Below are 22,188 nucleotides of genomic sequence, written 5' to 3'. Positions count from 1 at the left end.
AGTGTGGCCTCGTGCGAAAGGTTATTGAGGCTTTTCCTAAGCTTTTTCTCAGTGATACATCCGTTTAAATGCAGTGGGAGCCAGTCTTAGTTGAATAACCTCTTCCGGTTAATCTTCTTCTCCCTTTCATTATGCAGTTGTGTGGCCCAGGATCTCATCCCCAGTGAGTGCCCAGCCGGGAGGAAGGCGTGGGAGCGGGAGGAGTACAGACGGGGGTTAGCGAAGGCTGGTGTAGAAGGAAAGGTGTGGAAGGCGCCGTGGTTGGCATTCTGGAGGTTTGTGCTTGGTGTCCTATTAACCAGACTCCCCAGGGTGTCCCCAGGTGATACTTCCCTGCCCCTTTAGGGTGAAGAGACTCTAGCTTTGAATGTAAACATAAACGGGCTCTGCACCCAGCGTGATTATGTGAGCCTGTGAGGATGTTAGCTTTTTCCAGTGCTGGTAACTCCCCTTTCTTTCACCCCCCATCTCATTTAGGACTTGAACCCCATGCTACTTAAAACTTGGAGCAACTTATGTTGAACCATATTTGCTCAACAGTGTTAAGTCAAATCTAAGTGCTTAAAGTTTTCACAAACCACTTGGATCTGCAACAGTTTACTTTCTAAAAAGTATAGAGCTGGATCACCTGATTCTCTGGGTCCTATAAGTACGGACTCAGAAAGTTGACGCATTGAACATCAGTGCACGTCAGGCATGGCACTGGGTCTGGGTGTAACAGAAAGATGGGTCTTATGGGTGGCAAGGGCGGGTGGCACACCTGAGGGTGTTAGCATAGGGTGCTGGGTGCAGGGGTGCCTAGGGGAAGGCACCACTGAAATGCTCCCGAGTACGTCCTTTCCATGGGTCCTTCACTCAGGTTCGGTGGGACATGTGCCAGGAGAGGAGGCATCCGTGTGTTTGGGAGACGCCGGCTGATGGGTGGACCCTGAGCAGAGGGGCAGAGGTGCCTGCAGGCCGTGGTGGGCAGTGTGGAGACGGGACAGGCTGGTGGCTTGGGCATCTTCAGAGTCCCTTGGGCCTGCAGGCGTCGGCAGTGAGGCTGTTGGCAGATGCTGGGCAGCAGTGAGGGTGTGAAACCCAAAAGGCTGCCTATTGTTTCAAGAGATGAGACATGGCAAGGCAGCAGCGAAGGGCCAGGGCAGGGGCTGTGTCTGTGCATGTGCATGTACACACGACGTGGCCACTTGGAACTTTGTAGGCCGCGGGGAGAGGGTGAAGTTTCCAGACTCTTAGAAAAGGCAGTAGGATTCGGAGCCGATGGAGGCATTTTCCGTGAGACGAGCTGAGCGCATGTGAAGCTGAAGATGCTTGGAGGTCAGGGGAGAAGGAAAGTGAGCTGGTTTGTGTCTGGTGACCATGGTGCTCTCATTCGTGAGACAAATACTGGCATCTGTTCCAGTCCTGTGGATGGGCGGGAACGTCCTAAAGAGGTTGTCCCTCTCCTGGGTAAACTCAGGAGCTCTGGCTGCCATCTCACTAATCTAAACTTCCTTCTTTTCCGGTTCCCACCCGCCTGTGTGCTCGCCCTCTGTGCTGGTCTGTGCTTCCCAGCACTTCATCCTTTCCTCCTGTGCCTACACCCCTTGCAGTCACCAGTCAGTATGTCCTGCTAGTTCTCTCACAGGTCTCTTCCTCCCCCTTCCTTAGGTCATGTGCCTGCCCCGTCACCTGGTTATTGCAGCCACTCCTCCCAGGTCACCTGGCCCATCCTGGAGCCAACCCAGTCCATTCTTTGAACTGACTGTCAATCTTTCTAGAAAATCTGATCATGACTTACCTGCTCCCAGCCCTCCTGCCTTCCCTGAGAATAAAGTTGCGTAGCACTGAAGAACGTGTGTGCAGTGCATTTGTGCTCCCTGACCCATGAGAACATGGCTCTCCCCACAGCGCAGCATTGTCCTTGCCTCGTTAATTGTTTTACATTCACAAGGATTCCGCTCATGTCCAGTGAGTCCTCAGCTTCGTCAGTAGGTTCTTGGACCTGCAGCAAAAGGACATGTCACAAAGCCAGGTTTAGCACAGGCCCAGGGACAGAAACCAGAGTTCGCGTCCTGCAGTGTCCGGTCAGGGACCTGCTGTGTCCCTTCCCGGGCCTTTGCCTTTGGCGGTGAACACCCATTGCCAAGCCAGACCAGATCTCGGGCACACGGGGTTGTGCGCTTGGTGTCTGTCAGTCCTCTGTCTTCAGCGCTGACACCTGTGGCACCTGCTCAGAGTACCTCCCTGCTCACTTGTCAGTGAACCAAGAGTTACTGCTTTTCATTGTCCCCTAATGTTTCATTGACTATGACAGAGTACAAGGGGTGTATGGAGAACAAGGTGTGTTTTTAATTTAGAATGTTCATGTTCAGGCTAATTTGTACACCAAGAGTGCAATGTGGAGTTTTAATGTGTGTGGTTTCTTTAAAGGTTATTCAGCTTCTGAAGGCTGGGAAAGCTAAGGAAGTGTCCTACAACGCACTGGCCTCGCACATCATTTCTGAGGACGGGGACAACCCGGAGGTCGGGGAGGCCCGGGAAGTCTTTGATTTACCTGTTGTGAAGGTCAGTAGCAAATATTTTGTAATACCCTGGAGTGAGATTTGTATGTAGGTAACACCCCATGGTTTGTAATGTATGTGTGCATTGGGCCCAGCGACACCCAGGCTGGAGGAAGCAGGCAGGCCGCCACCTGCAGATCCCTGTGACTGTGACCGCAGACTGTGTCGAAAGGAGTCCTTTCCAGAGAGTCGGCTTTCTTCCGCGGCCCTTCCTGCAGCCTGAGGACACCCCTTCACAGTTGTCCCTCTCCCCTGTCCACCATTGCCCACGAAGTCCTGGTACCCTGCATTGCCCCATGGCTCTGAGCAGCCTCAGGACACATCAGAGGAATTCCTAGAAACTGGGTCTGAGCAGACCTGAGGCGCCCTGGGTGCTGCTGCTGAGAATGCCCAGCTCATACGAAGGCGTTCTGAATGCAAGAGGGTCAGAGCAGGGTCGCCGATGTAGTTCCTGTTCCAGCTTAGCTGAAGTCCGAGAGTTTGATAGAGTCAGCTGATGTGAAGATACGCTAGCTACGTGCTTTCTTAGAGCCAGTCTCCATTTCATAAAATGGTTCATGTTCCTGCACTCTGTCTGCAGAAGATAAACTTACGCTGAAAGGTTGTTGGCGTTACCTAAAAAAGGATGAGGGGAACTTACCTTTCCAAAGTTCTTTTTAAAAAAAAAAATTTTTTTTATTGATTTCAGAGAGTGAGGGAGAGAGAGAGAGAAACATCAATGATGAGAGAGAATCATTGATCGGCTGCCTCCTGCACACCCCCTACTGGGAATCGAGCCCACAACCTGGACATGTGCTCTGACTGTCCTCCAGGCTCACAGGTTGACACTCAACCACTGAGCCAGGCCAGCTGGACTCCAAAGTTCTTTTAAGGTAGGACAGACACAGTGCAGAGCATTAGCGAGGATGCTGCCGATGAGAAGATTGCACTTCCGTGTTGGTGTTGTGGCTGGTGCCTGCACCGTCTGTGCACCCAGGAGAATCTCAGTAAACAGCGTGGGAGCTGATGCGGGAGTGTGTGCGTGTGTCAGCTGGTGAAGTCCTAGAGTCGGCAGGCTAAACCGGGCATCACTGGATTTTTACTTAGTGATTTCGTGAAGCAGAGCTATCAGTATAGTGATTCATGTACTTCTTAAAATTAAATATAAAAAATAAAAGGTAACATAATTTAAAAATATATGAAGTACCCCCCAAAGGTAGTGATTGACTTACGGTTTTATAATTAACCTGAGTTTTAGAATTTATAAAAAGTTATCTTGTACAGTGTACTGACATCATGTCTATTTGGCTTCACAGTTCTCACCTTATTTGATCAGGATCAAGAAGGACTTAGGAGGGGCCAGGACAGGTTGGATAGGAGGCAGGGGTCCTCAGTTGGCAGGACAGTTTCAAGCAGTAACGCGTGGAATTAAATTTTTATACATAATTTTAAGCTTTCTCCTTGGGCACTCACAGCGAGCCTTTGACCCTGGTGTTCCTGCTACGTGAACACCATCGCCGCAGTGTGGGTGCTTCGTGGTCAGTTATAACCGAGCCTTAGTGCCTAGGAGACACTGGTAGAGTGTGCCACTTTGTAAGTTGAAACACCCTTTGATTGAGTCCTGTTTTCTTTTGCAGCCGTCCTGGGTGGTTCTGTCTGTGCAGTGTGGAGTGCTCCTGCCGTATCCTTTTTGGGGGAAGAGAAGGGGTGAGAGCATTGACGCCTGATGTGGGAATTGCTGGGTGAGAAGTGGGTTCCACTGTGAACTGTGTTGTGTCCATCCTGTGTCCTGACGTGTGGCAAAGGTGAGCGGTCGAGTGGACACAGCTTCAGGCTCCAGTAACGCTGTTAACACTTTAGGGCCGGGACGGAGGTGACGTCCTGCGGCCCCCTCTCTTCTGCTGTGGGCCAGGCTGTTCCTGCAGACGCCTTTATTTCTGTTGGATTGGTGCTGACAGCGAGCATCTCATTGCATTAAGTATTTACAGGGACCTCAAATAAACAGGTAGTATCCCTTTATACTCAGTTCTTGGATGATATGCAGAACTTGAGCAAGTCCGGCCCATTGTAAAGAGTTAAAGGAGCCCCAGCTGGCTTGGCTTAGTGGATAGTGTGTCGGCCTGCGGACTGAAAGATCCTGGGTTCGATTCCAGTCCAGGCCATGTGCCTGGGTTGCAGGCTTGATCCCCCAGTAGGGGATGTGCAGGAGGCAGCTGATCAATGATTCTCTTTCATCATTGATGTTTCTATCTCCCTCTCCCTTTCTCTCTGAAATCAATAACAAAACAAAAACAACTGAGTGAAGAATTTTAAAAAGAGAGAGATAAAGGAAATGGGTTTTGGTTGTATTTGGGGGAGGGGGTGTTTTTATGAACACAGAAAACAGACTGGGAGTGGGGGTACCTCTGCAGATGAGAAGTTAGTGCTGCATGGGTCGGGCACCCTCCTCACTCAGAAGGCCATCCTCCAGCCACCACTTGCCATCCCGGAGAAGCTCCAGGGTCTGAGGGCACGCGGGTCTCTCGGACCACATCTTCCAGCTTTCCCTTGTTCCTGCTTTGCCAAGTGTTGGCCAGCCGAGGGGCTCAGTGAAGGCAGGAGTACGGCGATAGGGCTGGCGGCACGGGGTTGGGGTGTACAGGGCCCTGCTCGCTGCAGGCTCGGGTTAGCGGTTCTCGGTGTGCCTGGGGAGGAGACGTCACAGTGAGTAGGTTTCCAGTCTGACAGTTCTCTGTGTTCACCCAGCTCGATAGGGGAACTTTCTCCTGTAGGGCAGGATTTCAGGAACTCCACAGTCTTCAGAAGAGGCGTGTGAGCTCAGGCCAGGCTGGCTGTGGGCATCTGAGCCCAGAGCCTGCGCAGGGACAGCTGTGTCCTGCTGGCTCACAGACGCTCTTGAGGCAGGATTGTGAGTGAATTTTAAAGTCAGCTTTAGAAGAGCGTTGCTGGCTCTAGTGTTAGCAAAGGGGGAGCTGAAGCTCGGGTCCGACCTGTTCTCACAGAAGTGTAGCTCAGGCCCTTTCATGAGGCCTTTATTGCTGCACAGCGACAGGGATAACACTCGAGACTGGACTTGCTCTGAGAAGCCGCTCTGCCCTGTGTATGGGCATGGGCACGCGTGTGCTGGCTCTCGGGCCAGGCGCTTGCTCACTGGCTTTGGGAGCGCCCTCACAGCAAACCTCTGCTCTCTGTGCTGTCGCCTCCTCTCCCAGTCCCCTGTGCTCGGGTCACCTTCGGTCTGTGTCTTCCTGTGGTGGGTGAGTGAGTGTGAGTGTGCGTGCACGTGCACTGCAGGTGGCACTGCTCTCATTGCATTGGAATCTTAACTCTCCATCAGAGTCAACGGATTTTCTCCCGAGTCCTGCCAGACCTTTTTTGGAGTCATAGCCTGCCTGTCCCAGGTGAGCACACCCGCGGTCACTCTCGTGTTATCGTGTTTGTGCACAAGCGTTGCTGAGCTGCGTGCTCCGTGGGGCACAGCAGTGTAGACAGTCATGCTTCATTTCCAGATGTGGGTGATGAGAGAAGGAATAATTAATGTTTTCTATTGTATTCTGTCCTCTCAACCCCCAGCAGAAAACACCTTCTAGCTATAAAAGATGATTATAAAAAAATCAACTTGCTATTAAACTTATTTAAAATTACATAGAGAAATTTATCTCGAATTACTAGTCAGTGCACAGTGCCTGGGCACGTTGCCCTTCTGTGTGTGCTCATGATCCCGTTCCGTGATCTGGGCCTCAGTGTTTTGGGGAAAGTGTTTAGTCCCATCTTGGGACAAGCCTTTGAGAGAGGGTACGTCAGGATGTTAGGTGAGATGAAAATAAATTTAGATTGTAGTCTTGCTTTTTAAAAAATGCCTTTTTAATAGAGGATTATGGAACCAGTAATATTTATCTTGAAATTGATAGGTTATTGGCCATAATTTCATTGCAACGATCTCAGCCATCTAAGCAATAAGTAAGCTTAATTATGGTTATTATGGTTTTGTTTGTATCTTGTAAATTCTGGAAGCTCTGGAAGATTATAAAATCCCTTAGTTTTGTTTTTGTTGCATCCACTTAATACACATCCTTGAAAATTTGACTTTTTTTCCCCCCAGGAATAGGAATTTTATTGGTATTTGCATCTTAATGTTTTTCACATTAGTGCTATAGATGCATATTTACATGGTGATTTTTAAATGAAAGCCCTTTAATGATAGTTACTGTGGTCACATGTACTTTTTGTTATTTCCTTATACTTCTCTGTATGTTCCAGATTTAGAATAAACATCAGAAAACTTAAAAGTGAAAAAATTTTTAATATCGCTCATCATGCATAAATACAATGTTCTCTGGCTAAAATGTGCATTTCACATGTAGTTGTATTTGTCTTGCCTGGATTTCTGGGTTCAGAGCTTCAGAGCCCACTGTCCCGAGGCTCGAACTGAATGAGAAAGTGGGAGGAAGAGGCTGGGCAGGGAGACTAGGATGTCAGGGGCCAGGCCACAGTAATGTGGGTTTAGCAAGGCTGACTTGGGAAAATAAAGAAGCAAAGGTCGTTAGAATTACACAATTATTATGTAGTCATTATTAGTTGAGTGCTAGAGAACATTTTTAGTCTTGAGAGGAAAAACTTAATAGCTGCATTTAACGAAGGTCATGTATGTAGTGGATTATTACATAACTAGAGGCCCAGTGCATGGATTCATTCACCAGTGGGGTCCCTCGGCTTGGCCTGTGCCCTCCTGCAGTCCAGGACCCCTCGGGGGATGTAGTACTGCCAGTTTCGGCCAGATCCCCGCAGGCCATGCCCGAAACAGCAGTCTGAGATCCCTCGAGGGATGTAGTAGTGCCGGAGGAGCTTGATCCCAAGCCTGGGCCGGGCGCCACACTGCTCCTGCTCGTCCTGCCGCCGCTCTGCTCGGTAGTGCAAGCAGAGGCAGGAGAGGCTTGCACTGCTCAGCCGTGCTCACCAGCCCCGAGCCCGGCTGGCTTCCGGTGCCCCTTGATCAGCTGAGTGGCGCTCCCCTGTGGGAGTGCACTGACCACCAGGAGGCAGTTCCTGCTTTGAGCATCTGTCCCCTGGTGATCAGTGCACATCATAGCCTCCGGTCAGACAGTCTAGGCCAGACAGTCTAACGGTTGAACAGTTGCTCAGGGTTTTAGGTTATAGATACACATGACATGGAGGGTGGCTGTGGGTGTAAACATCTGTGCCTGAGTCCCGGGTCAGGTGGCACAGGTGCTGACCTCTGAGCTCAAAAGGAGGCAGCAGTTAGACTCCAGTTAGGACCCTTGGTGGAGGATGTCAGATTGAGTGGGCCTGAAAGAATGGGCAGAATTGGAGTAAAAGTGGGGCAGGGAGAGGGCTTCCCAAATAGAGCAGGTGGGAGGGGCAGCGAGGCCTGGCAGCCTGTGCAGGGTGTGTGGGAATGGGCCTGAGTCAGGGGTCCGAGTCCGAACCTGGTGAAGGAGCTGGCGGAGGGGGCTGCGTTATGTTTCATTTTGGATTACAAATGTTTCCTAGGACATTTGGAAAGCACAGGACAAGCAAACAAAATCAAACCCCTGAAATCTTGTAGATGACACTGGTCTGGGGCTGTTAGCTGACTGAGGCGGGGAAGGATGGGAGTTTATGGGAGGGACCAGTCCAGTCTTTAGACCAGACAAAGGTTTGGATTGGGCTCAGCCCTGTGGGTGGAGACGCCGCACTGAGGCACTGACCACACTGAGGCACTGACCATGGAGCCAGGTGGGGCCTCAGGTACGGGAGAGGCTGCGCCTACCCTGTGGGAGGTGCTTCCTCCTAAAACCAGGGTCAGAACCCCCGCCCCCTCTCCAGTGCTCTGGTTGGTGGTCCATGGCTGCTGGGTGTGAAGCAGGAGCTGGGTTCTGAGGGCAGGGGAGGAAGCCGGTGTGAAACGCTGTACACACCTGGAGGAACGGCGGGCCATTTTTACTGCCTCCCACAGAGGGGCGTAGAGGGCAGATGACAGCAGCCGAGCTGGGCTAGCACAGAGGAGCTGGAGGAGGAGGATAGGATTTTGGGGAGCCAAAGTGAGTCAGACATACTGACTTTGCTTTTTTTGCTGGGAAACAGCGCCCAGGTAAAGGCGAGGAGTGTTCATTGGCAGCAGACAGTTATCCTGCGGCCCCAGACAGTGACCCAGGGCTGCCGATGGCCTCGGGGGCCTAGTCCAGGCTGGGGGTCTAAGTAGACCTCTGTTCTGGGCTGAGAAGACAAAGGTGTGGTAATGGCGGTGTTGGGGGGGGCCATGGGAAGCTGGCCTCGGTCTCCTAGGTGCACAATGTCATTGCCCCGGGCCGGGGGTCTGGGGAGTGGCCCAGCTGCTGCGAGTATCGAGGTCCGAGGTGCATTCTGGGGTGTGGCTGGGTCTGGGGTGGACAAGGTGAATTTAGCAAGACCTTGGACAGGATTTTAAATCTTCTGAGCAAATGCAATCGGAGTCCAGGCTCCATGTCAGGACCTCTGGGATACTACTGTGTTCTCAGTTTCTCACTTATGGTGAGTGACTAACTTCCCAGTATGCATTGGGCCAGTGATGGAGACCTGTGCCCAAGTGCAGGGAGATGGCACACATGAGGGGAGGGGTAGAGGCTCTGGCTGCTGGTCGTCGGTGTGAAGAAGTGCTGGTGAAAAGCATGCTGGGACTGGTGTCCAAGGTGGCGGAAAACCCAGTTTTGAGCTGTGTTAAGCTCATGCAGCTGGTTGCCAACTTCCTTTGGGACAGGAGCAGTGCCCAGGAGCCAAGCGAATGAGAGATTCCCTCGCTCAGTGAGTCAAGGGTGCAGACCTGTGAACTCGCACCGCGTGTAACATGTGCCAGTGTCAGGTGTGGCATGGTCTGGGTCTGCACGAGGAGAGACCCTGCTGTCTGCTCCTCTTGGAACCAGGAGGGCTGCACCTCTGTGAAGGACTGTGCTGGCGGCTCGGGGCTTGTACAGCTAAGCTCGATTGGAGTCCTCCCGCGCTCTCTGGGGACAGCAGGGAAGGGTACTGAGCAGTGGAAGTTGGGGTGCTGGTGCAGGCTGAGGTCTGTTGTCGGGTGCTGGGTAGGTTTCCGGGAAGAGGCCTAGACAGGTGGGGAGCCTGGTCAGGGCCGTGGTTTAAATCTGGAGACAGAAAATAAAAGCCCTTTCATTCTGGATCAGACTGCCTGCCCATGGCCTCACTGTCCTCGGTCCTGTGAAAGACACCAAGGCCTCTAATAAGTGGATTCTAGTTGGTAATCATGGCTGGCAAGGAGCTTTCATGGGCTAGAGCCAGGAAGCATTTGAGGTGTGAGCTCAGGGAGAAGCTGGGAAGGGCAGCACTTACTAGTTCAGGGCTGCAGGTGAGTCAGCATCCTCTGCTTTAAGCTTAGTGGCTGGGGGGGGCGGGGGTAGATAAGCACGTGGGTTCCTGTGAGCAGCTTGCTGTGGGGCCGAGCACCTCCTCCAGGGGTGAGAGGGGTGAGAGTGGTGGGGGGGCGGTACCAAGAGGAAGAGGCCCTTGCAGCCAGACAGGTCAGGAAGGGCCGGAGACACGTGTTCACCTTTTTTGAATTGTAGCCGGAAGGCACTGAGCAGACACCCAGCTTCATTAGTGGCGATGGTAGATTTGAGTTTAGAAAGTTGCTTTAAAAATAAAAGTACTTTTCCCCAGTTATAAAATTTGGAAAATTCAGAAAAGTGTAAGAAATAAAAATGTCCCCATAATCCGTTCCCGCTAGTGTGAACATTTTGGTGGGAAAAGAAAGCCTTCTTCGTTACAAGCACGCGGACTCAGATGTGTGAATGCTCAGATGTGTGAATGCGCCGTGGGGCTTGAGGTCCTTTCGCTGTAACTCTGGCTGGAGAGGTTGCTCACCGGGCTTGTCCCATTGACAGGGTGGTTTCTGAGGCCGTGTCTGAGCAGTCTCCCTCCTCCCACGGCCCTTTCCCAGCATGCCACTGCTTCCTGCGAGGCCACGCGAGGCCAGGCACAGGACGAGGGCCAAGCAGGGCAGGGGTTAGAATTACTGCTTTCACACAACAGAAGTAATACCTCACGAGGCCATGTGTGACCCAGACTTTGTAGTAAAGGCACATCTAGGTTATGTTTTTAATTTTACTTAATAAAGATTATGTAATGATTCAGGAGTAACCTCTGTTGTCATATAATTAAATCTTACTCTCCAAGATGTTTTTGTGAGAACCTCTAATGAAAATAATCTTTTTATCCAATTTTCTGAAATGTCACATTGGTTTACTAAATTAAACAGATGCAAAAGAATGGTTCTATAAAATTGATGAGTTCTTGGCATATTCACAGAGCAGTGTGGAGTGTAAAATAATTTCTAGACTTATTTGTAAAATGGATGAGAGTAAATATAGAATATTAGATTTTTGTCAAGCTAAGTAATAACAATTAAAAGGAAAAAATGCAGTTTACCAATACTTTTTAAAAATTAATTTGAGACAGTTCGGAATTCTTAATCGTAATCTTCAATTTATTCTTTTAAAAAAATATATATTTTATTGATTTTTTTACAGAGAGGAAGAGAGAGGGATAGAGAGCTAGAAATATCGATGAGAGAGAACATGGATCAGCTGCCTCCTGCACACCCCCTACTGGGGATGTGCCCACAACCAAGGTACATGCCCTTGACCGGAATCGAACCTGGGACCTTTCAGTCCGCAGGTTGAAGCTCTGTCCACTGAGCCAAACCGGTTTTGGCGATAATCCTCAATTTATAACAAATTATCTAGAAAAGGTTGAAGTGGTCAGTGATACTTTAGAATTAATACCAACACCTTTATTTTTCTTAAACGTTTGTCTTTCAGACTCTGAAGTTTTAATTTTTAAAGATTATTTTTGGCAGTAACTGCCCTTAGAGAAAGAAGCCCACAGAGCAGTGGAAAAAGGTTGTCTGGGCTCAGACAGACGGGGCGTCAGAGCCAGCTTTTCCGATTATTGGCTGATTATCGGCTGCCAGCTTTTGTGACTTTGTTTCCTTACCTGCTTCTCTCGGCCGGGAGGGTTAGGGGCCCACAGGCAGCGCTCGGGTGCTGGTGCATGGTGGCAGGCAGGGAAGGGAGCTGCCTGTTGTCCGCGGGGCCTGTTCACAGCACCAGCCTCGAGCCTGAGCCTGCTTCCCCCACAGAAGCATGGCTCTGTCTCTGAGGCTGGTCTTGTTTCTCTTTCTGTGCTAAATAGAATTCATGTTTCCCCTGTGTTTGCAAACCACTGTGTTTGTGTCTTTATTTTATCCATTTCATAATTAGCTTTTGTTACCCGTTGTGTCTGAGGAGCGTCTTGAATATGATGTTGACACTGCTCTTATTTAAATGCTTTGCAAGTGACTCAGATGGTGGGATGCGGACTAGTGTTTTCTTATTCATTTGGTGACAAGGCAGACAAAGTGATGTCTGTAAAACTGTGATGTAGGACTGCAGCTTCTTACCACCAAGAACAAATAGCAAAAAGCTTGTCGGGTTATTTCACTTAAGGGAGAAATGTAGATAAAGCGGAGCTGTTATTTGTCACCATGTAAACAGACATGCCAAGACCAAATGTGTGACACGAGCCCTGTTTCGGATTCCCCAGGTGTCACCTGAAGACAGGAGCGCCCTGTGGGCCCTGCTGACCTTCTACGGGGGGGCCTGCCAGCTGAGCCTCAACAAGAGGTGCACCCACCTGGTCGTGCCAGAGCCGAAGGGGGTAAGCGCTTCCTGTACGTGTGCCTTTCTGTGTCCCCTCAGCCTCCCTCATCAGCGCTGACTCGGTTAGCTTACGTTGTTTATGCCCAGCTTTATTCCACAAAGGAGGTGAGGGGATTGTAAGTTTCATTTGGAGCCAGATGTGACTTCTGCTTACAAAGAAATTTGGGTTATTTCAGGGAGCAAATAGGAAAGTGTTTTGAATCTCTGGAGTTTCCTTTCAAGTCCAATAAAATGTAAGTTCATTGCCATTTGTGAAAATATGTACAGGGTGTCCCCCAAAACAGCTGGTAGCTCTCAATTGATGTCTCTTTCTTTTCAGAATAACCCATTGGAATTATAATTGGCAGCCTGAGTGTGTGTACATTTTTTGGGGGACACCCTGTATTTTAGTCCTTGTCACAGTTTTTAAAATGTGACAAGTGTAATTGTCTCAATGTAATTACCAGCACACATTTAATGATTTTTCGAATATGATCGAGAAGATGTGAGGCTGTGTTTATCTTGGAAAGCACAGGGTTCTCATCCCTAAACTCTGGTGGGGCCCCAGGTCACCCCACGTCCGCAGCAGTGGCCTCCTTGGGGACTTGTGGGAATGCAGACTTGCCCGGCCTGGCCCTTTAAAGAGAGCCTGGCGAGGACGCCTGCGACCTGCTGGGCCCCCTCCCTGGGAGCCGGCACACTGACCCCAGTGCTGCTCTGCTGTGGAACTCACACCTGTCCTCCGGGCACGGCGGCGTGTGGCCGAGAATCCAGTGCAGGGTTCCTAGCAGACCAGTCACACACCACCCTTCCTCAGTCCTATGCCTCCGTGATTCATCCGAGTGCCTCCGCAGGACGCAGAGCCCGGAGCGCAGGGGTCCCTGTCACCTCTGCACCGTTTGTGGCCTGCCAGTGTCCTGTGAGAAAAGGAACTGGACACCAGCCACACAATCCAAGAAGAAACCTTTTCTGTGAAAATTCAACATATGAATCTTAAAATCTAAGTAAAAACTTGTATTTTATGTAAAAATTTAAGAGGAAAGCATGCTTTGGTTAAATAGTGGGGGATTCTTTTTGTATTAGAATGATTTTTAGCTTAGAATAAATCACTTTATTTTTTAAAATATATTTTATTGATTTTTTATGGAGAGAAAGGGAGAGAGATATAGAGTTAGAAACATCGATGAGAGAGAGACATCGATCAGCTGCCTCTTGCACCCCTCCCACCAGGAATGTCCCCACAACCAATGTACATGCCCTTGACTGGAATCGAACCTGGGACCTTTCAGTCCGCAGACTGACGCTCTATCCACTGAGCCAAACCGGTTTTGGCCAAATCACTTTATTTTTGTCTTTAGAAGCAGGCAGGTGAGATGCTAGTTAACTGTGTCTTTAAAGACTGGGCACATTGCTCTTGTTTAAATGTCCACTTCCTTCCTCTGTCCTCTGGTCATTGTGCACCTGGCCAGTCGGAGAGCCCTCTGCTGCCCCCGCCCCCACGGGCTCCTCAGCCGGGGTTTGCCTCTGACTGCAGTCTGATGCCCTGCCCTCTTAGACCCCGTATAATCCTGCCTGTGCTGCTCAGCACTGGGGGCGCTGCCTTCTCATCAGGCAGAGCCCTGCATCCTCTGGGACTCAGATGGTGAGCTCGCGAAGCACTGGAGAACAGTGAGCCGAATGTTCCGGATCCTGGTGTCCTGCAGACAGCCCCGCAGTCATGGGCTTGTGCCAGTGACACTAGATTAGATGGCAGACATTCATTTCCTTCATGACAGTGTCCGTAGGATTCCTAGCTCTGCCTTGTATCTAAAACACCCTTTATAATAAACACAGTCTTGGATGAGACTGTTCTGGTTGCCGAGTCAGGGTTTGCTGGGGCTCAGCCCCTGCGGGAGAGGAGTGGGGCTCTCAGTGCTGAGCGGGAGTGCAGGGCGGGCTGTGATGCTGCTGACCGCTGTCTGTGCTGCTCTCTGTCCTAGGAGAAGTACGAGTGCGCCCTGCGGAGAGCAAATATCAAAATTGTGACCCCCGACTGGGTCCTGGATTGCATATCTGAGAAAACCAAAAAGGATGAAGCATTTTATCACCCGCGCCTAATCGTTTATGAAGAGGAGGAGGAGGAGGAAGAGGAGGAGGAGGAAGTAGACCATGAGGAGCACGGCTCCCCGAACGAGGGCAGTACAGATGACAAGTCGAGCCCTGTCAGTTCTCAGGAAGGGTCCCCTTCAAGGGACCAGCAGTTCTCTCCTAAGTCAAACCCTGAGAAAGCTAAGGGGGAGCTGATGTTTGACGATTCCTCAGACTCGTCCCCTGAGAAGCAAGAGAGAAACCTGAACTGGACCCCCGCGGAGGTCCCCCAGGTGTCGGCGGCGAAGCGCAGGCTGCCTACGGGCAAGGAGCCCGGCCTGATCAACCTGTGTGCCAACGTGCCGCCTGCCCCCGGGGGCATCCTGCCTCCCGACAGCCGTGGGGGCCTGATGACCTCGGGACCGAATCTCCAGGGCACGGAGAGGTCGGACATGCTGGCCGCCTGGAGCCCCGCCGTGCGGACGCTGAGGAGCATCCCTGGCAGCGCCGACGGTCAGCAGGTGAGCAGGCCGTCCAGCGTGGCCCACGTGAGTCTTCAAGTTCATTCACTCACTTTTTCACCCACAGTTACTTCTACTGTTACTTTGTATGGGCTTCCGGTGCACAGCACAGGGTCAGGCTGTGTTTTACCTAGTACCCCGATATTCCTGCTCCCCGGCATCCCAGTTACCACACATTGCTGACTGCACTCCTGTGACTGTCCCTGCGCCTGTCCGCAACCACCATTCTGTCCCTCTCGTCCGTCACCTCCCACCCCTGACCCTCCCTCTGCAGCCTTTAGTCTGTTCTCGGTGTCTGAGGTTATCATTTGTTTTTTAAAAACTTAACTTTATTGTGGAAGGTATTAGAGTCCCCTTCCACCCCCCATTGACCCCTCCATGTTTGTTTTGTTCTTCAGATTCCACACAAGTGAAATTATACGGTATTTGTCTTTCACTGTCTGACTTATATAAATCACTCCTTTAAAACAAGAATGTAAACCTGGGATTTTCTAATTGGATCTCAGTCTGTTGCAGTGTCATTTATTAGTTTGCTTTTTCAGAACAATTGACACACTTGCAGCGTGTACTTGTGTGAGAACTTGAGTCTGGTGTGTGTGTGTGTGTGTGTGTGTGTGTGTGTGTGTGTTTCAGTGTCAGGCATGCGGGGAGGCGAAGGCGCCACCCAGCTGACAGGACCAGGCTCAGGTGCCCGCTCTCCTGCAGAAAGGTCTCCTCGTGTTTGGCTTGAGGTTAGCTGGACTCAGAAGGGGCACTCTGCCAGCTGCTCTCCACTTGCTTGTGATGAGCTTCCCCTGGGTAAGCGTCCTCCCATCCACTCCTCGGAGGGCCTTCATCTCTTCAGTTCTGTGATCGGAGCTTCTTGGTGCAGACTGGACCTTAAGAGTTTGAGCAGATGTTTTCCAGTTTCACACGGTGGTAGCAGGGAGGTAGAGCAGGCCTGCTTGCATTTCTGTGAGCACAGAGACAAATGGTGAACAAGAGACAATTCCCTGCTCTTGTTTTAGGTGAAGACAGAAGACAGCAGACAGCTCTGAGCAGAAGGGCTTCCGACGGGTGTGGGTGTGGGACAGGAAGGGGCCACACTGACAGCCTGGGAGGAAGGCTGTTACGGGTGTGGTGGTCAGGGGTAAGCAGGGCTTCAGCCCCGGGAGCCCGAGGAGAGAGCATTCCCACAAGGACCCGCGCCTGTGAGGATGGAAGGACCATGGTTCCCTGGGTTGTAAGAGAAGGAAGTCAGGGAAACTGGAACTCGGTGACATGAGCGAGTGCGTGGGTTCTGTGTGGGTCTGACTGGCCCACGTGAGGAGTGCGCTGTGCCTGAGGAGGCCTGGGCTTGGTTTAGTGGCCAGATACACGCTTCCTGTTAGAAATCACAGGGCCACGACTGTGATAGTGGGGGTGGGTTGTAAGTCTGTCTTGGTTAGACATGCATTGAAAAATGTCCTTTCCCTCCCTCCCTCCCTCCGTCCCTCCCTGGGGTTGAGCAGTGAGCAATGGATAGTGCGTGATTCTCGGGGCGCTGGGAGGCGAGCAGGTATGTTCAGAGCTCGTGTGTTCCACTGGCAGTTTTGGAGGTTTGGTGACTTTGCTGGCAGGTCACACTCTGCCTGACACCTTTAGTTTGGTCCAAACAGTTTTTAAGAAATGCTATTTATTTGTCCAAATCATGAACTTCTCCCTGAAGAGGGGCATCCGGGCCTGTCTGGACAGCAATGGGATGAGCTGCATGGCGGTACACTGGCTGTTGGCATCCTCCTGGCTGAGCAGCTGCTGCCCTTTCGGACCCGGAGCTCCTGCGGTGCGGTTCCCATGCTCCGTCTGTTCCTGCCCGCTGTCCCATCCCACCATCCCATCCCACCTGGGCACCTGCCTGAGCCCTGGGCTCTGGAGGGTGACTGAGTGAGCGGCTAGGGGACAGGAGTAGGGCCCACTGTCCCGATGGGCTGAGCTGGGAGTGAAGGGCATGGGACATTGGGAAAGCCCCGGAGCAACTGGGCACAGGGGTTTGGGGAGAGCAGAGTGGTGGCCAGAGGCAGCCTGGGGGTGGGGGACGAGTGATGGGGGGGAGGCTGGGGGCTGGGCTGGAGAGGCTCCTTTTGTCCCAGTGGACTTGTCCCGAGGCCAGCAGTGCAGGATGTGCCCGAGGGTGTCCTCAGGGCTGGTGTGGGAGCTGGGAGAGCGTGTGGTCCCCTGGCGCTAAGTGCCCCTTTCTACCCTTCAGGGAGGGATTCAGAAGGGACGTAGGCTGTGAAGTTGAGCAGATAATGTGATTTCACAGGCGGTGGGTCCCAAGTTCCCCACATTTATATTTGGACGTAGAGAAAAAGGTGTCATTTAATGATGAGTTTGGGCACATCTCTGCGGTAGGATGTTAAGGGTCGGCTCGCCGGCTGGGTACCTTCCCTAAGGGCACCCGTTCAGGCTGCGAGAGGGTTTGATCACCTGACGCCAGTGGCAGAAATGTTGAGTCTCTCAGCAATGTAGAAATATTAGGTCATTTTGCTGCTGGATGTGAAGAAAATGAATTTCTGACATGTTAGAGATACAAGACATATTTAATATAAAATTGGATCAGGAGTTGAGGAAACATGGCTAACCATCAAAATCCTGTTTAAATTGCACATTTTTAATGGTGAGGAGCCATGTGGCATGTATCATAATGCCTTCTGTATTAAGTGACTTAATAAAGACTGGCAGTTACTTACGGAAAGCTCTTGACGTTATTAAGATTGTTGGCAGCGTGGCAGGTGATATCAAGCAGTGAAATCTTCTTTCCTCGGTTCCTCGGGACTGGCGTGTCCGCCCGAGTCGGGTGGGGGATGGGATCTGTGAGTACAGAGTGTGCTCAGCAGCGTCTGTCACCCCTGGCCCACCCGTGCCCGCTCCAACGCCTCTGCACCCCCTCCGAGCTCGCTCTCACCTCCAGCCTCCTCAGCCCCTCCTCGTGGGCCCCACCTGCCCGTCCTGCTCTGGGAAGTCCGAGCTGAGCAGGGACCAGCCTCTGGCGCTGGCATCCAGCTGGCCCTCCTAACAAGCTCCATTCCGAAGGCCCACTTAGGTCTGGGGTGCCGGTGGCGGGTGGCAACCCGCTGTTTCAGTCCTTTCCGTTGTGCCAGACAGTGTTCATTTCCTTGTTAACCATCAGTTACCCAACGTGGGTGTCATTTCTGAGGGCGAAACACATGTGCCAAATAAAAACCTCCAAGGTACCAAAGTCTGCAGAACGACAAACCCCCAGGATGTGGCCACTGCCCTGACCAGTGGTGTGGGCACTCCTGCTGATCTGCAGGGACACAGCGGGGGTCCCTCCACGCTGCATGCCTTCCCGTGGCGCTGCTGCTCATGCCCGTCACGGCTGAGTGTCGGTGATGCCTGTGCACACGGAGGAGACGGCGGTCCTGCTTCTACATCCTGTTCATGGTTCTCTGTTGAGAGCTCAGCAGAAATTATTTTTTATTGAATATTTTTAAATTGATTTCAGGGAGAAAGGACGAGGGAGAGATAGAAACATCAATGATGAAAGTGAGTCATTGATCCGCTGCTTTCTGCATGCCCCTTACTGGGGATGGAGCCCACATCCCGGGCATGTGCCCTGACCGGGAATTGAACCTTGACCACCTGGTTCATAGGTGGACATTCAGCCACTGAGCACCACTGGCTGGGCAGGCAGGGACGTGTTTGAAGCACCAAGTGAGGTGATTTCCAAACACAGGTCCCCGCTCTGAAGTCGGACTTATTTCTGGTTTAAATGTAATGGTCTCATCACTAAATCCAGAGCTGCCACCCTTGCAAGTTACAGAACTTGATGTTTGGAGTCTGTTAAGTGGGAGATACGTGCTGAAACCAGTTGTCATTTTCGTGGCGTTCCGGTTACTGGTTCCCATTGACCACGAGAAGCTGAGCATATTGGGACAGCCCATGAGTGATGTGTTTCTTTCGTTCTGTTCGGCACTGGGAGGACACCAGTCACCTGCCCGCCACTGGCTGGGGGCCGCTCCTACCCAAGTCCCCTCCCCCCGCCCCGGTGTATCCTGTGCCCTCAGCTGGCTCCTGTCAGTACTAGGCAGCATGAACCTGAGAGGTGGCCCAGCCTGGGGGTGGCTCGGCCTGGGGGTTCCCTCTGGTCAGGAGCATTCGGCCATCCCAGAGCTCCAGGGCGTTGGGGAAGGCTGGCCATTAAACAAGCTGCCGTGTTCTCTGTCCCGCAGAGCAGTGGCCGCAGGTGAGAGGCTGGCATCCCGATGGGGCTGCCCCTGGGGAGGCTCATGCGGTGCTCTCACGGGGGAGGTGTCCTCACGTCTGACTCTTCACGGGACCCCTTCTTTGTCGGTAGCTGTGGGAAGGAGGTGTGATGTGGGGAGGAGTGTGAGGGAGCTGAGTCTGGCTGGGGTGCCTGAGCCTTGCTTGGTGGGAAGGTCTGGGGCGGCCTGCCACAGGCAGGCCGAGAAGGAAGCAGGCAGAGCACCACTTCCCCTCTGTCTGGTGTTTGCTGCCCTCAGGCTGGTCTCTGCAAACACATCTGCCAGGTGGGGCTTAGGTTGTCAGCTTCAGTTCTGTGGCTTATTCCTTTACTTACTCGGTTTTAGCTCTTGGTGACTTACTTCACTTACCGTATTTTTTTTCTTGTATAAGACACTTCTTTCCTGAAATTGTTAGACTGAAAATTAAGGGGCGGCTTATACATGGAAGTCAGCCGAGGAGGGAGCCGTGAGGGTGCACAGCTGCCCAGACCTTGTCAAACAGGCTTCCTCCAATCACAAGCCTTATTGTTACTGATGTCAGCTGATGCTGTAATTGGAGGTGGAGAGTGTTCTGGGCCCATACAGATGTCAAAAGATAAAAAGGTAAATACTGGGAAACGATTGTCTTACTCTGCAAAATTCAAACTGAATGTGATCAGCTATGCAAAAGAGCATGGAAATAGAGCTGCAGAGAGACAATGTGGACCTCCTCCCACTGAGGGTATGATCAGACAGTGGAGAAAACAGGAAGAATAACTAACTCCATAAGATGCCAAAAAGGAAGACCTTAAGAGGAAAACCAGCAAAATGTTTAAAATATTGATTTAATTTTGGGTTGGAAAGGGGTGGGGCATCTTATATATGGGTGTGTCTTATACAAGGAAAAATACGGTATTTGCTTTATTGAAGTTGATGATGTGTGTTTGTTTGTTTGTTTGTTTTTTAATAAATACAAAGGAAAAGGCTGTGTTCCTGAGACTTCCACTGGTTTGCAGCTTGTTGCCAGTTAGGTGACTATTAAAGGGCCATGCAAATAAATACATTGTCATTCTTAGTTGAGGTTATATGTTTCAGGAACGGTGGGTGACTTTGCCTTATTCTTGTTTTCTAGATCTTACAGTCCCTTTCAGCTCCTACAAAACACATGGAGCAGCAAGGGAATCACAGCCAACAGGGCCACGCGAACAACGCAGTGCTCTTCAGCCAAGTGAAAGTGCCTCAGGAGCCACAGCTGTCCCAGCAGCCGGCGCAGCACCCCGTCCTGCACCTGCCGCCCCAGCAGATCATGCAGCTCCAGCAGCCGCCGCAGATCCCACAGCAGCCGCCACACTCGTTCCCGCAGCCCCAGCCAGGCCCTCCCCACCAGTTCCCACAGCCGCAGCCTCACCGTCCGCAGCAGCTCCAGCCCCTGCAGCAGCAGCATGCTCTGCATCACCAGCTGCACCAGCTGCAGCAGCAACAGCTGGCACAGTTACAGCAGCAGCAGCTGCAGCGCCTGCACCACCAGCAGCAGATGCAGACGCACGCAGCACAGCACCTGAGTCAGACGCCGCAGGTGCTACAGCACCAGGCTTCACAGCACCAGGCTCCACCCCTGCAGCCCCAGCAGCCGCACCTGCCCCAGCAGCCGCACCTGCCCCAGCAGCCTCATCTGCCCCAACAGCCTCACCTGCCCCAGCAGCCGCATCTACCCCAACAGCCTCATCTAACCCAACAGCCTCACCTGCCCCAACAGCCTCACCTGCCCCAGCAGCCTCACCTGCCCCAGCAGCCGCACCTGCCCCAGCAGCCGCACCTGCCCCAGCAGCCGCACCTGTCCCAGCAGCCGCTCTTCGGACACGACCCAGCAGTGGAGAGTTAGTAATGTCGATGTGTTTCTTTCTTTCTCCTGACCGTCTTGCACTTGCATAATTGCTTGGAGAGTGCTTGAGGGTGGGTAAGGATTCACATCAAAATAATTCTCTCGAAATGGGGTCGTGCCTTGGCCCTGACAAAAGATAGAGCTGGTGGTGGAGCGGCACACTGTCTCTGTAGTCGAGACGTCAGAACGCACGTGAACGTTTTGTCCTTAGAGTGCCAGGCTGCCCCTGGGACTGCCTCAGAGTGTTCAGGGCCCGGGTAAACTGTCCAGGTCATCGAGACGCACTTCACAGTTTCAAGTTGAACTCAGCAAGACGGGCTTCTTACGTTTCTGTGCAGACGTGTTCCTGGGCTTTAATTGTGTTTTTCCCGTACAATTCTATTCTAGTTCCAGAAGAAGGCTTCTTGCTGGGGTGTGTGTTTGCCATTGCGGATTACCCAGAGCAGATGTCCGATAAACAGCTGCTGGCCACCTGGAAAAGGGTGAGGCTGTGCCTGGGAGAAGCGAGCTTTGCACCAGAAGGTGCTCCCTCCCCAGCGTCCTTCCTCTGGCCGCCCTCACTGAGAGCTCCTGCTGTGCTCCCAGTGTGTTTTGGGCTTTATCATTCGCATTCTCGGCCTCGGGCAGGTTACTTTCTGGGCTTCAGCTTGCTTAGCTGTAAGGGGATTGCTGGCCTTCTCACTCCTAGAGTCTTTTCAACTTTGGGACCTTAAGGGGCAGACTTGCCTCTGTAACGGGGGGTGTGGGACGAAGGTCAGGTTTTGGTGACATGGGATAGGGCCTGTCAGCCTCTCCGCCTTGCTCACTTCCATCAGCAGGGGCGCTAGAAAACCCTGGCTCTGGGCGCGGCGGGTGCTGCGTGTTGTATGTGTTGCACGTGTTGGAGCGCATTGGTCATTGTCAGTGTGACGTGGTGCTATGCGTGGGAAACGGTTTCCTCTCATGTGCCTTACTAAGCTGGGCTGCAGCCCATTGATTGTGTTGGACAGTGGCCTTTAAAGAAGAGGCCACAGATCAGTTGTGCTGAAAGTTTTTGAAAGATGAGTTAAGTGGCTCCAGAAATATGTTTCATTTGCTCCCCGTAAGCATGGGGTGCTTGGGCCCTGCCATGTCCCAGGCATGTGGCAGGACCTAGGGGATGCTGATGAACAAACAGCGAGGAAACGAACGCGGTTGCAGAGAGCCACATTTACAGCCCGAGAGGAGGTGCGGGAGGGGCACGGCGGGGGCGGGCAGCAGCACAGGCAGGCCTACAGCTGCAGAGAGGGAGGGACGGGACGGCCGTAGGAAAGTGCAGTCCTCAGG

The 22,188-nt window shown here is 52.1% G+C and overlaps 1 protein-coding gene across 4 annotated transcripts in view; it reads left to right on the top strand.

The window, feature by feature from the left end:
* Nucleotides 1-22,188, top strand: part of PAXIP1 (PAX interacting protein 1) — a 35,810-nt gene that overhangs the window by 867 nt on the left and 12,755 nt on the right. For 2 of the 4 annotated variants that reach the window (XM_045577220.1, XM_036425828.2), the window contains exons 2-8: nt 2,413-2,547; nt 4,160-4,203; nt 5,860-5,923; nt 12,096-12,209; nt 14,170-14,805; nt 20,134-20,878; nt 21,271-21,365. In XM_045577220.1, the coding sequence (XP_045433176.1) occupies nt 2,413-2,547; nt 4,160-4,203; nt 5,860-5,923; nt 12,096-12,209; nt 14,170-14,805; nt 20,134-20,878; nt 21,271-21,365 (1,833 nt within the window). The remainder of the gene's footprint in view (nt 1-2,412; nt 2,548-4,159; nt 4,204-5,859; nt 5,924-12,095; nt 12,210-14,169; nt 14,806-20,133; nt 20,879-21,270; nt 21,366-22,188) is intronic. The other 2 variants (XM_045577221.1, XM_045577222.1) reach the window with 2 other exon arrangements.

Source organism: Pipistrellus kuhlii, unplaced genomic scaffold (genome assembly GCF_014108245.1).
Source record: "Pipistrellus kuhlii isolate mPipKuh1 unplaced genomic scaffold, mPipKuh1.p scaffold_m20_p_86, whole genome shotgun sequence".
In the NCBI taxonomy this organism is placed as follows: Eukaryota; Metazoa; Chordata; class Mammalia; order Chiroptera; family Vespertilionidae; genus Pipistrellus; species Pipistrellus kuhlii.
The sequence above is the reverse complement of the archived record's forward strand: the minus strand, read 5'-3'. Positions and strand labels throughout refer to the sequence as shown.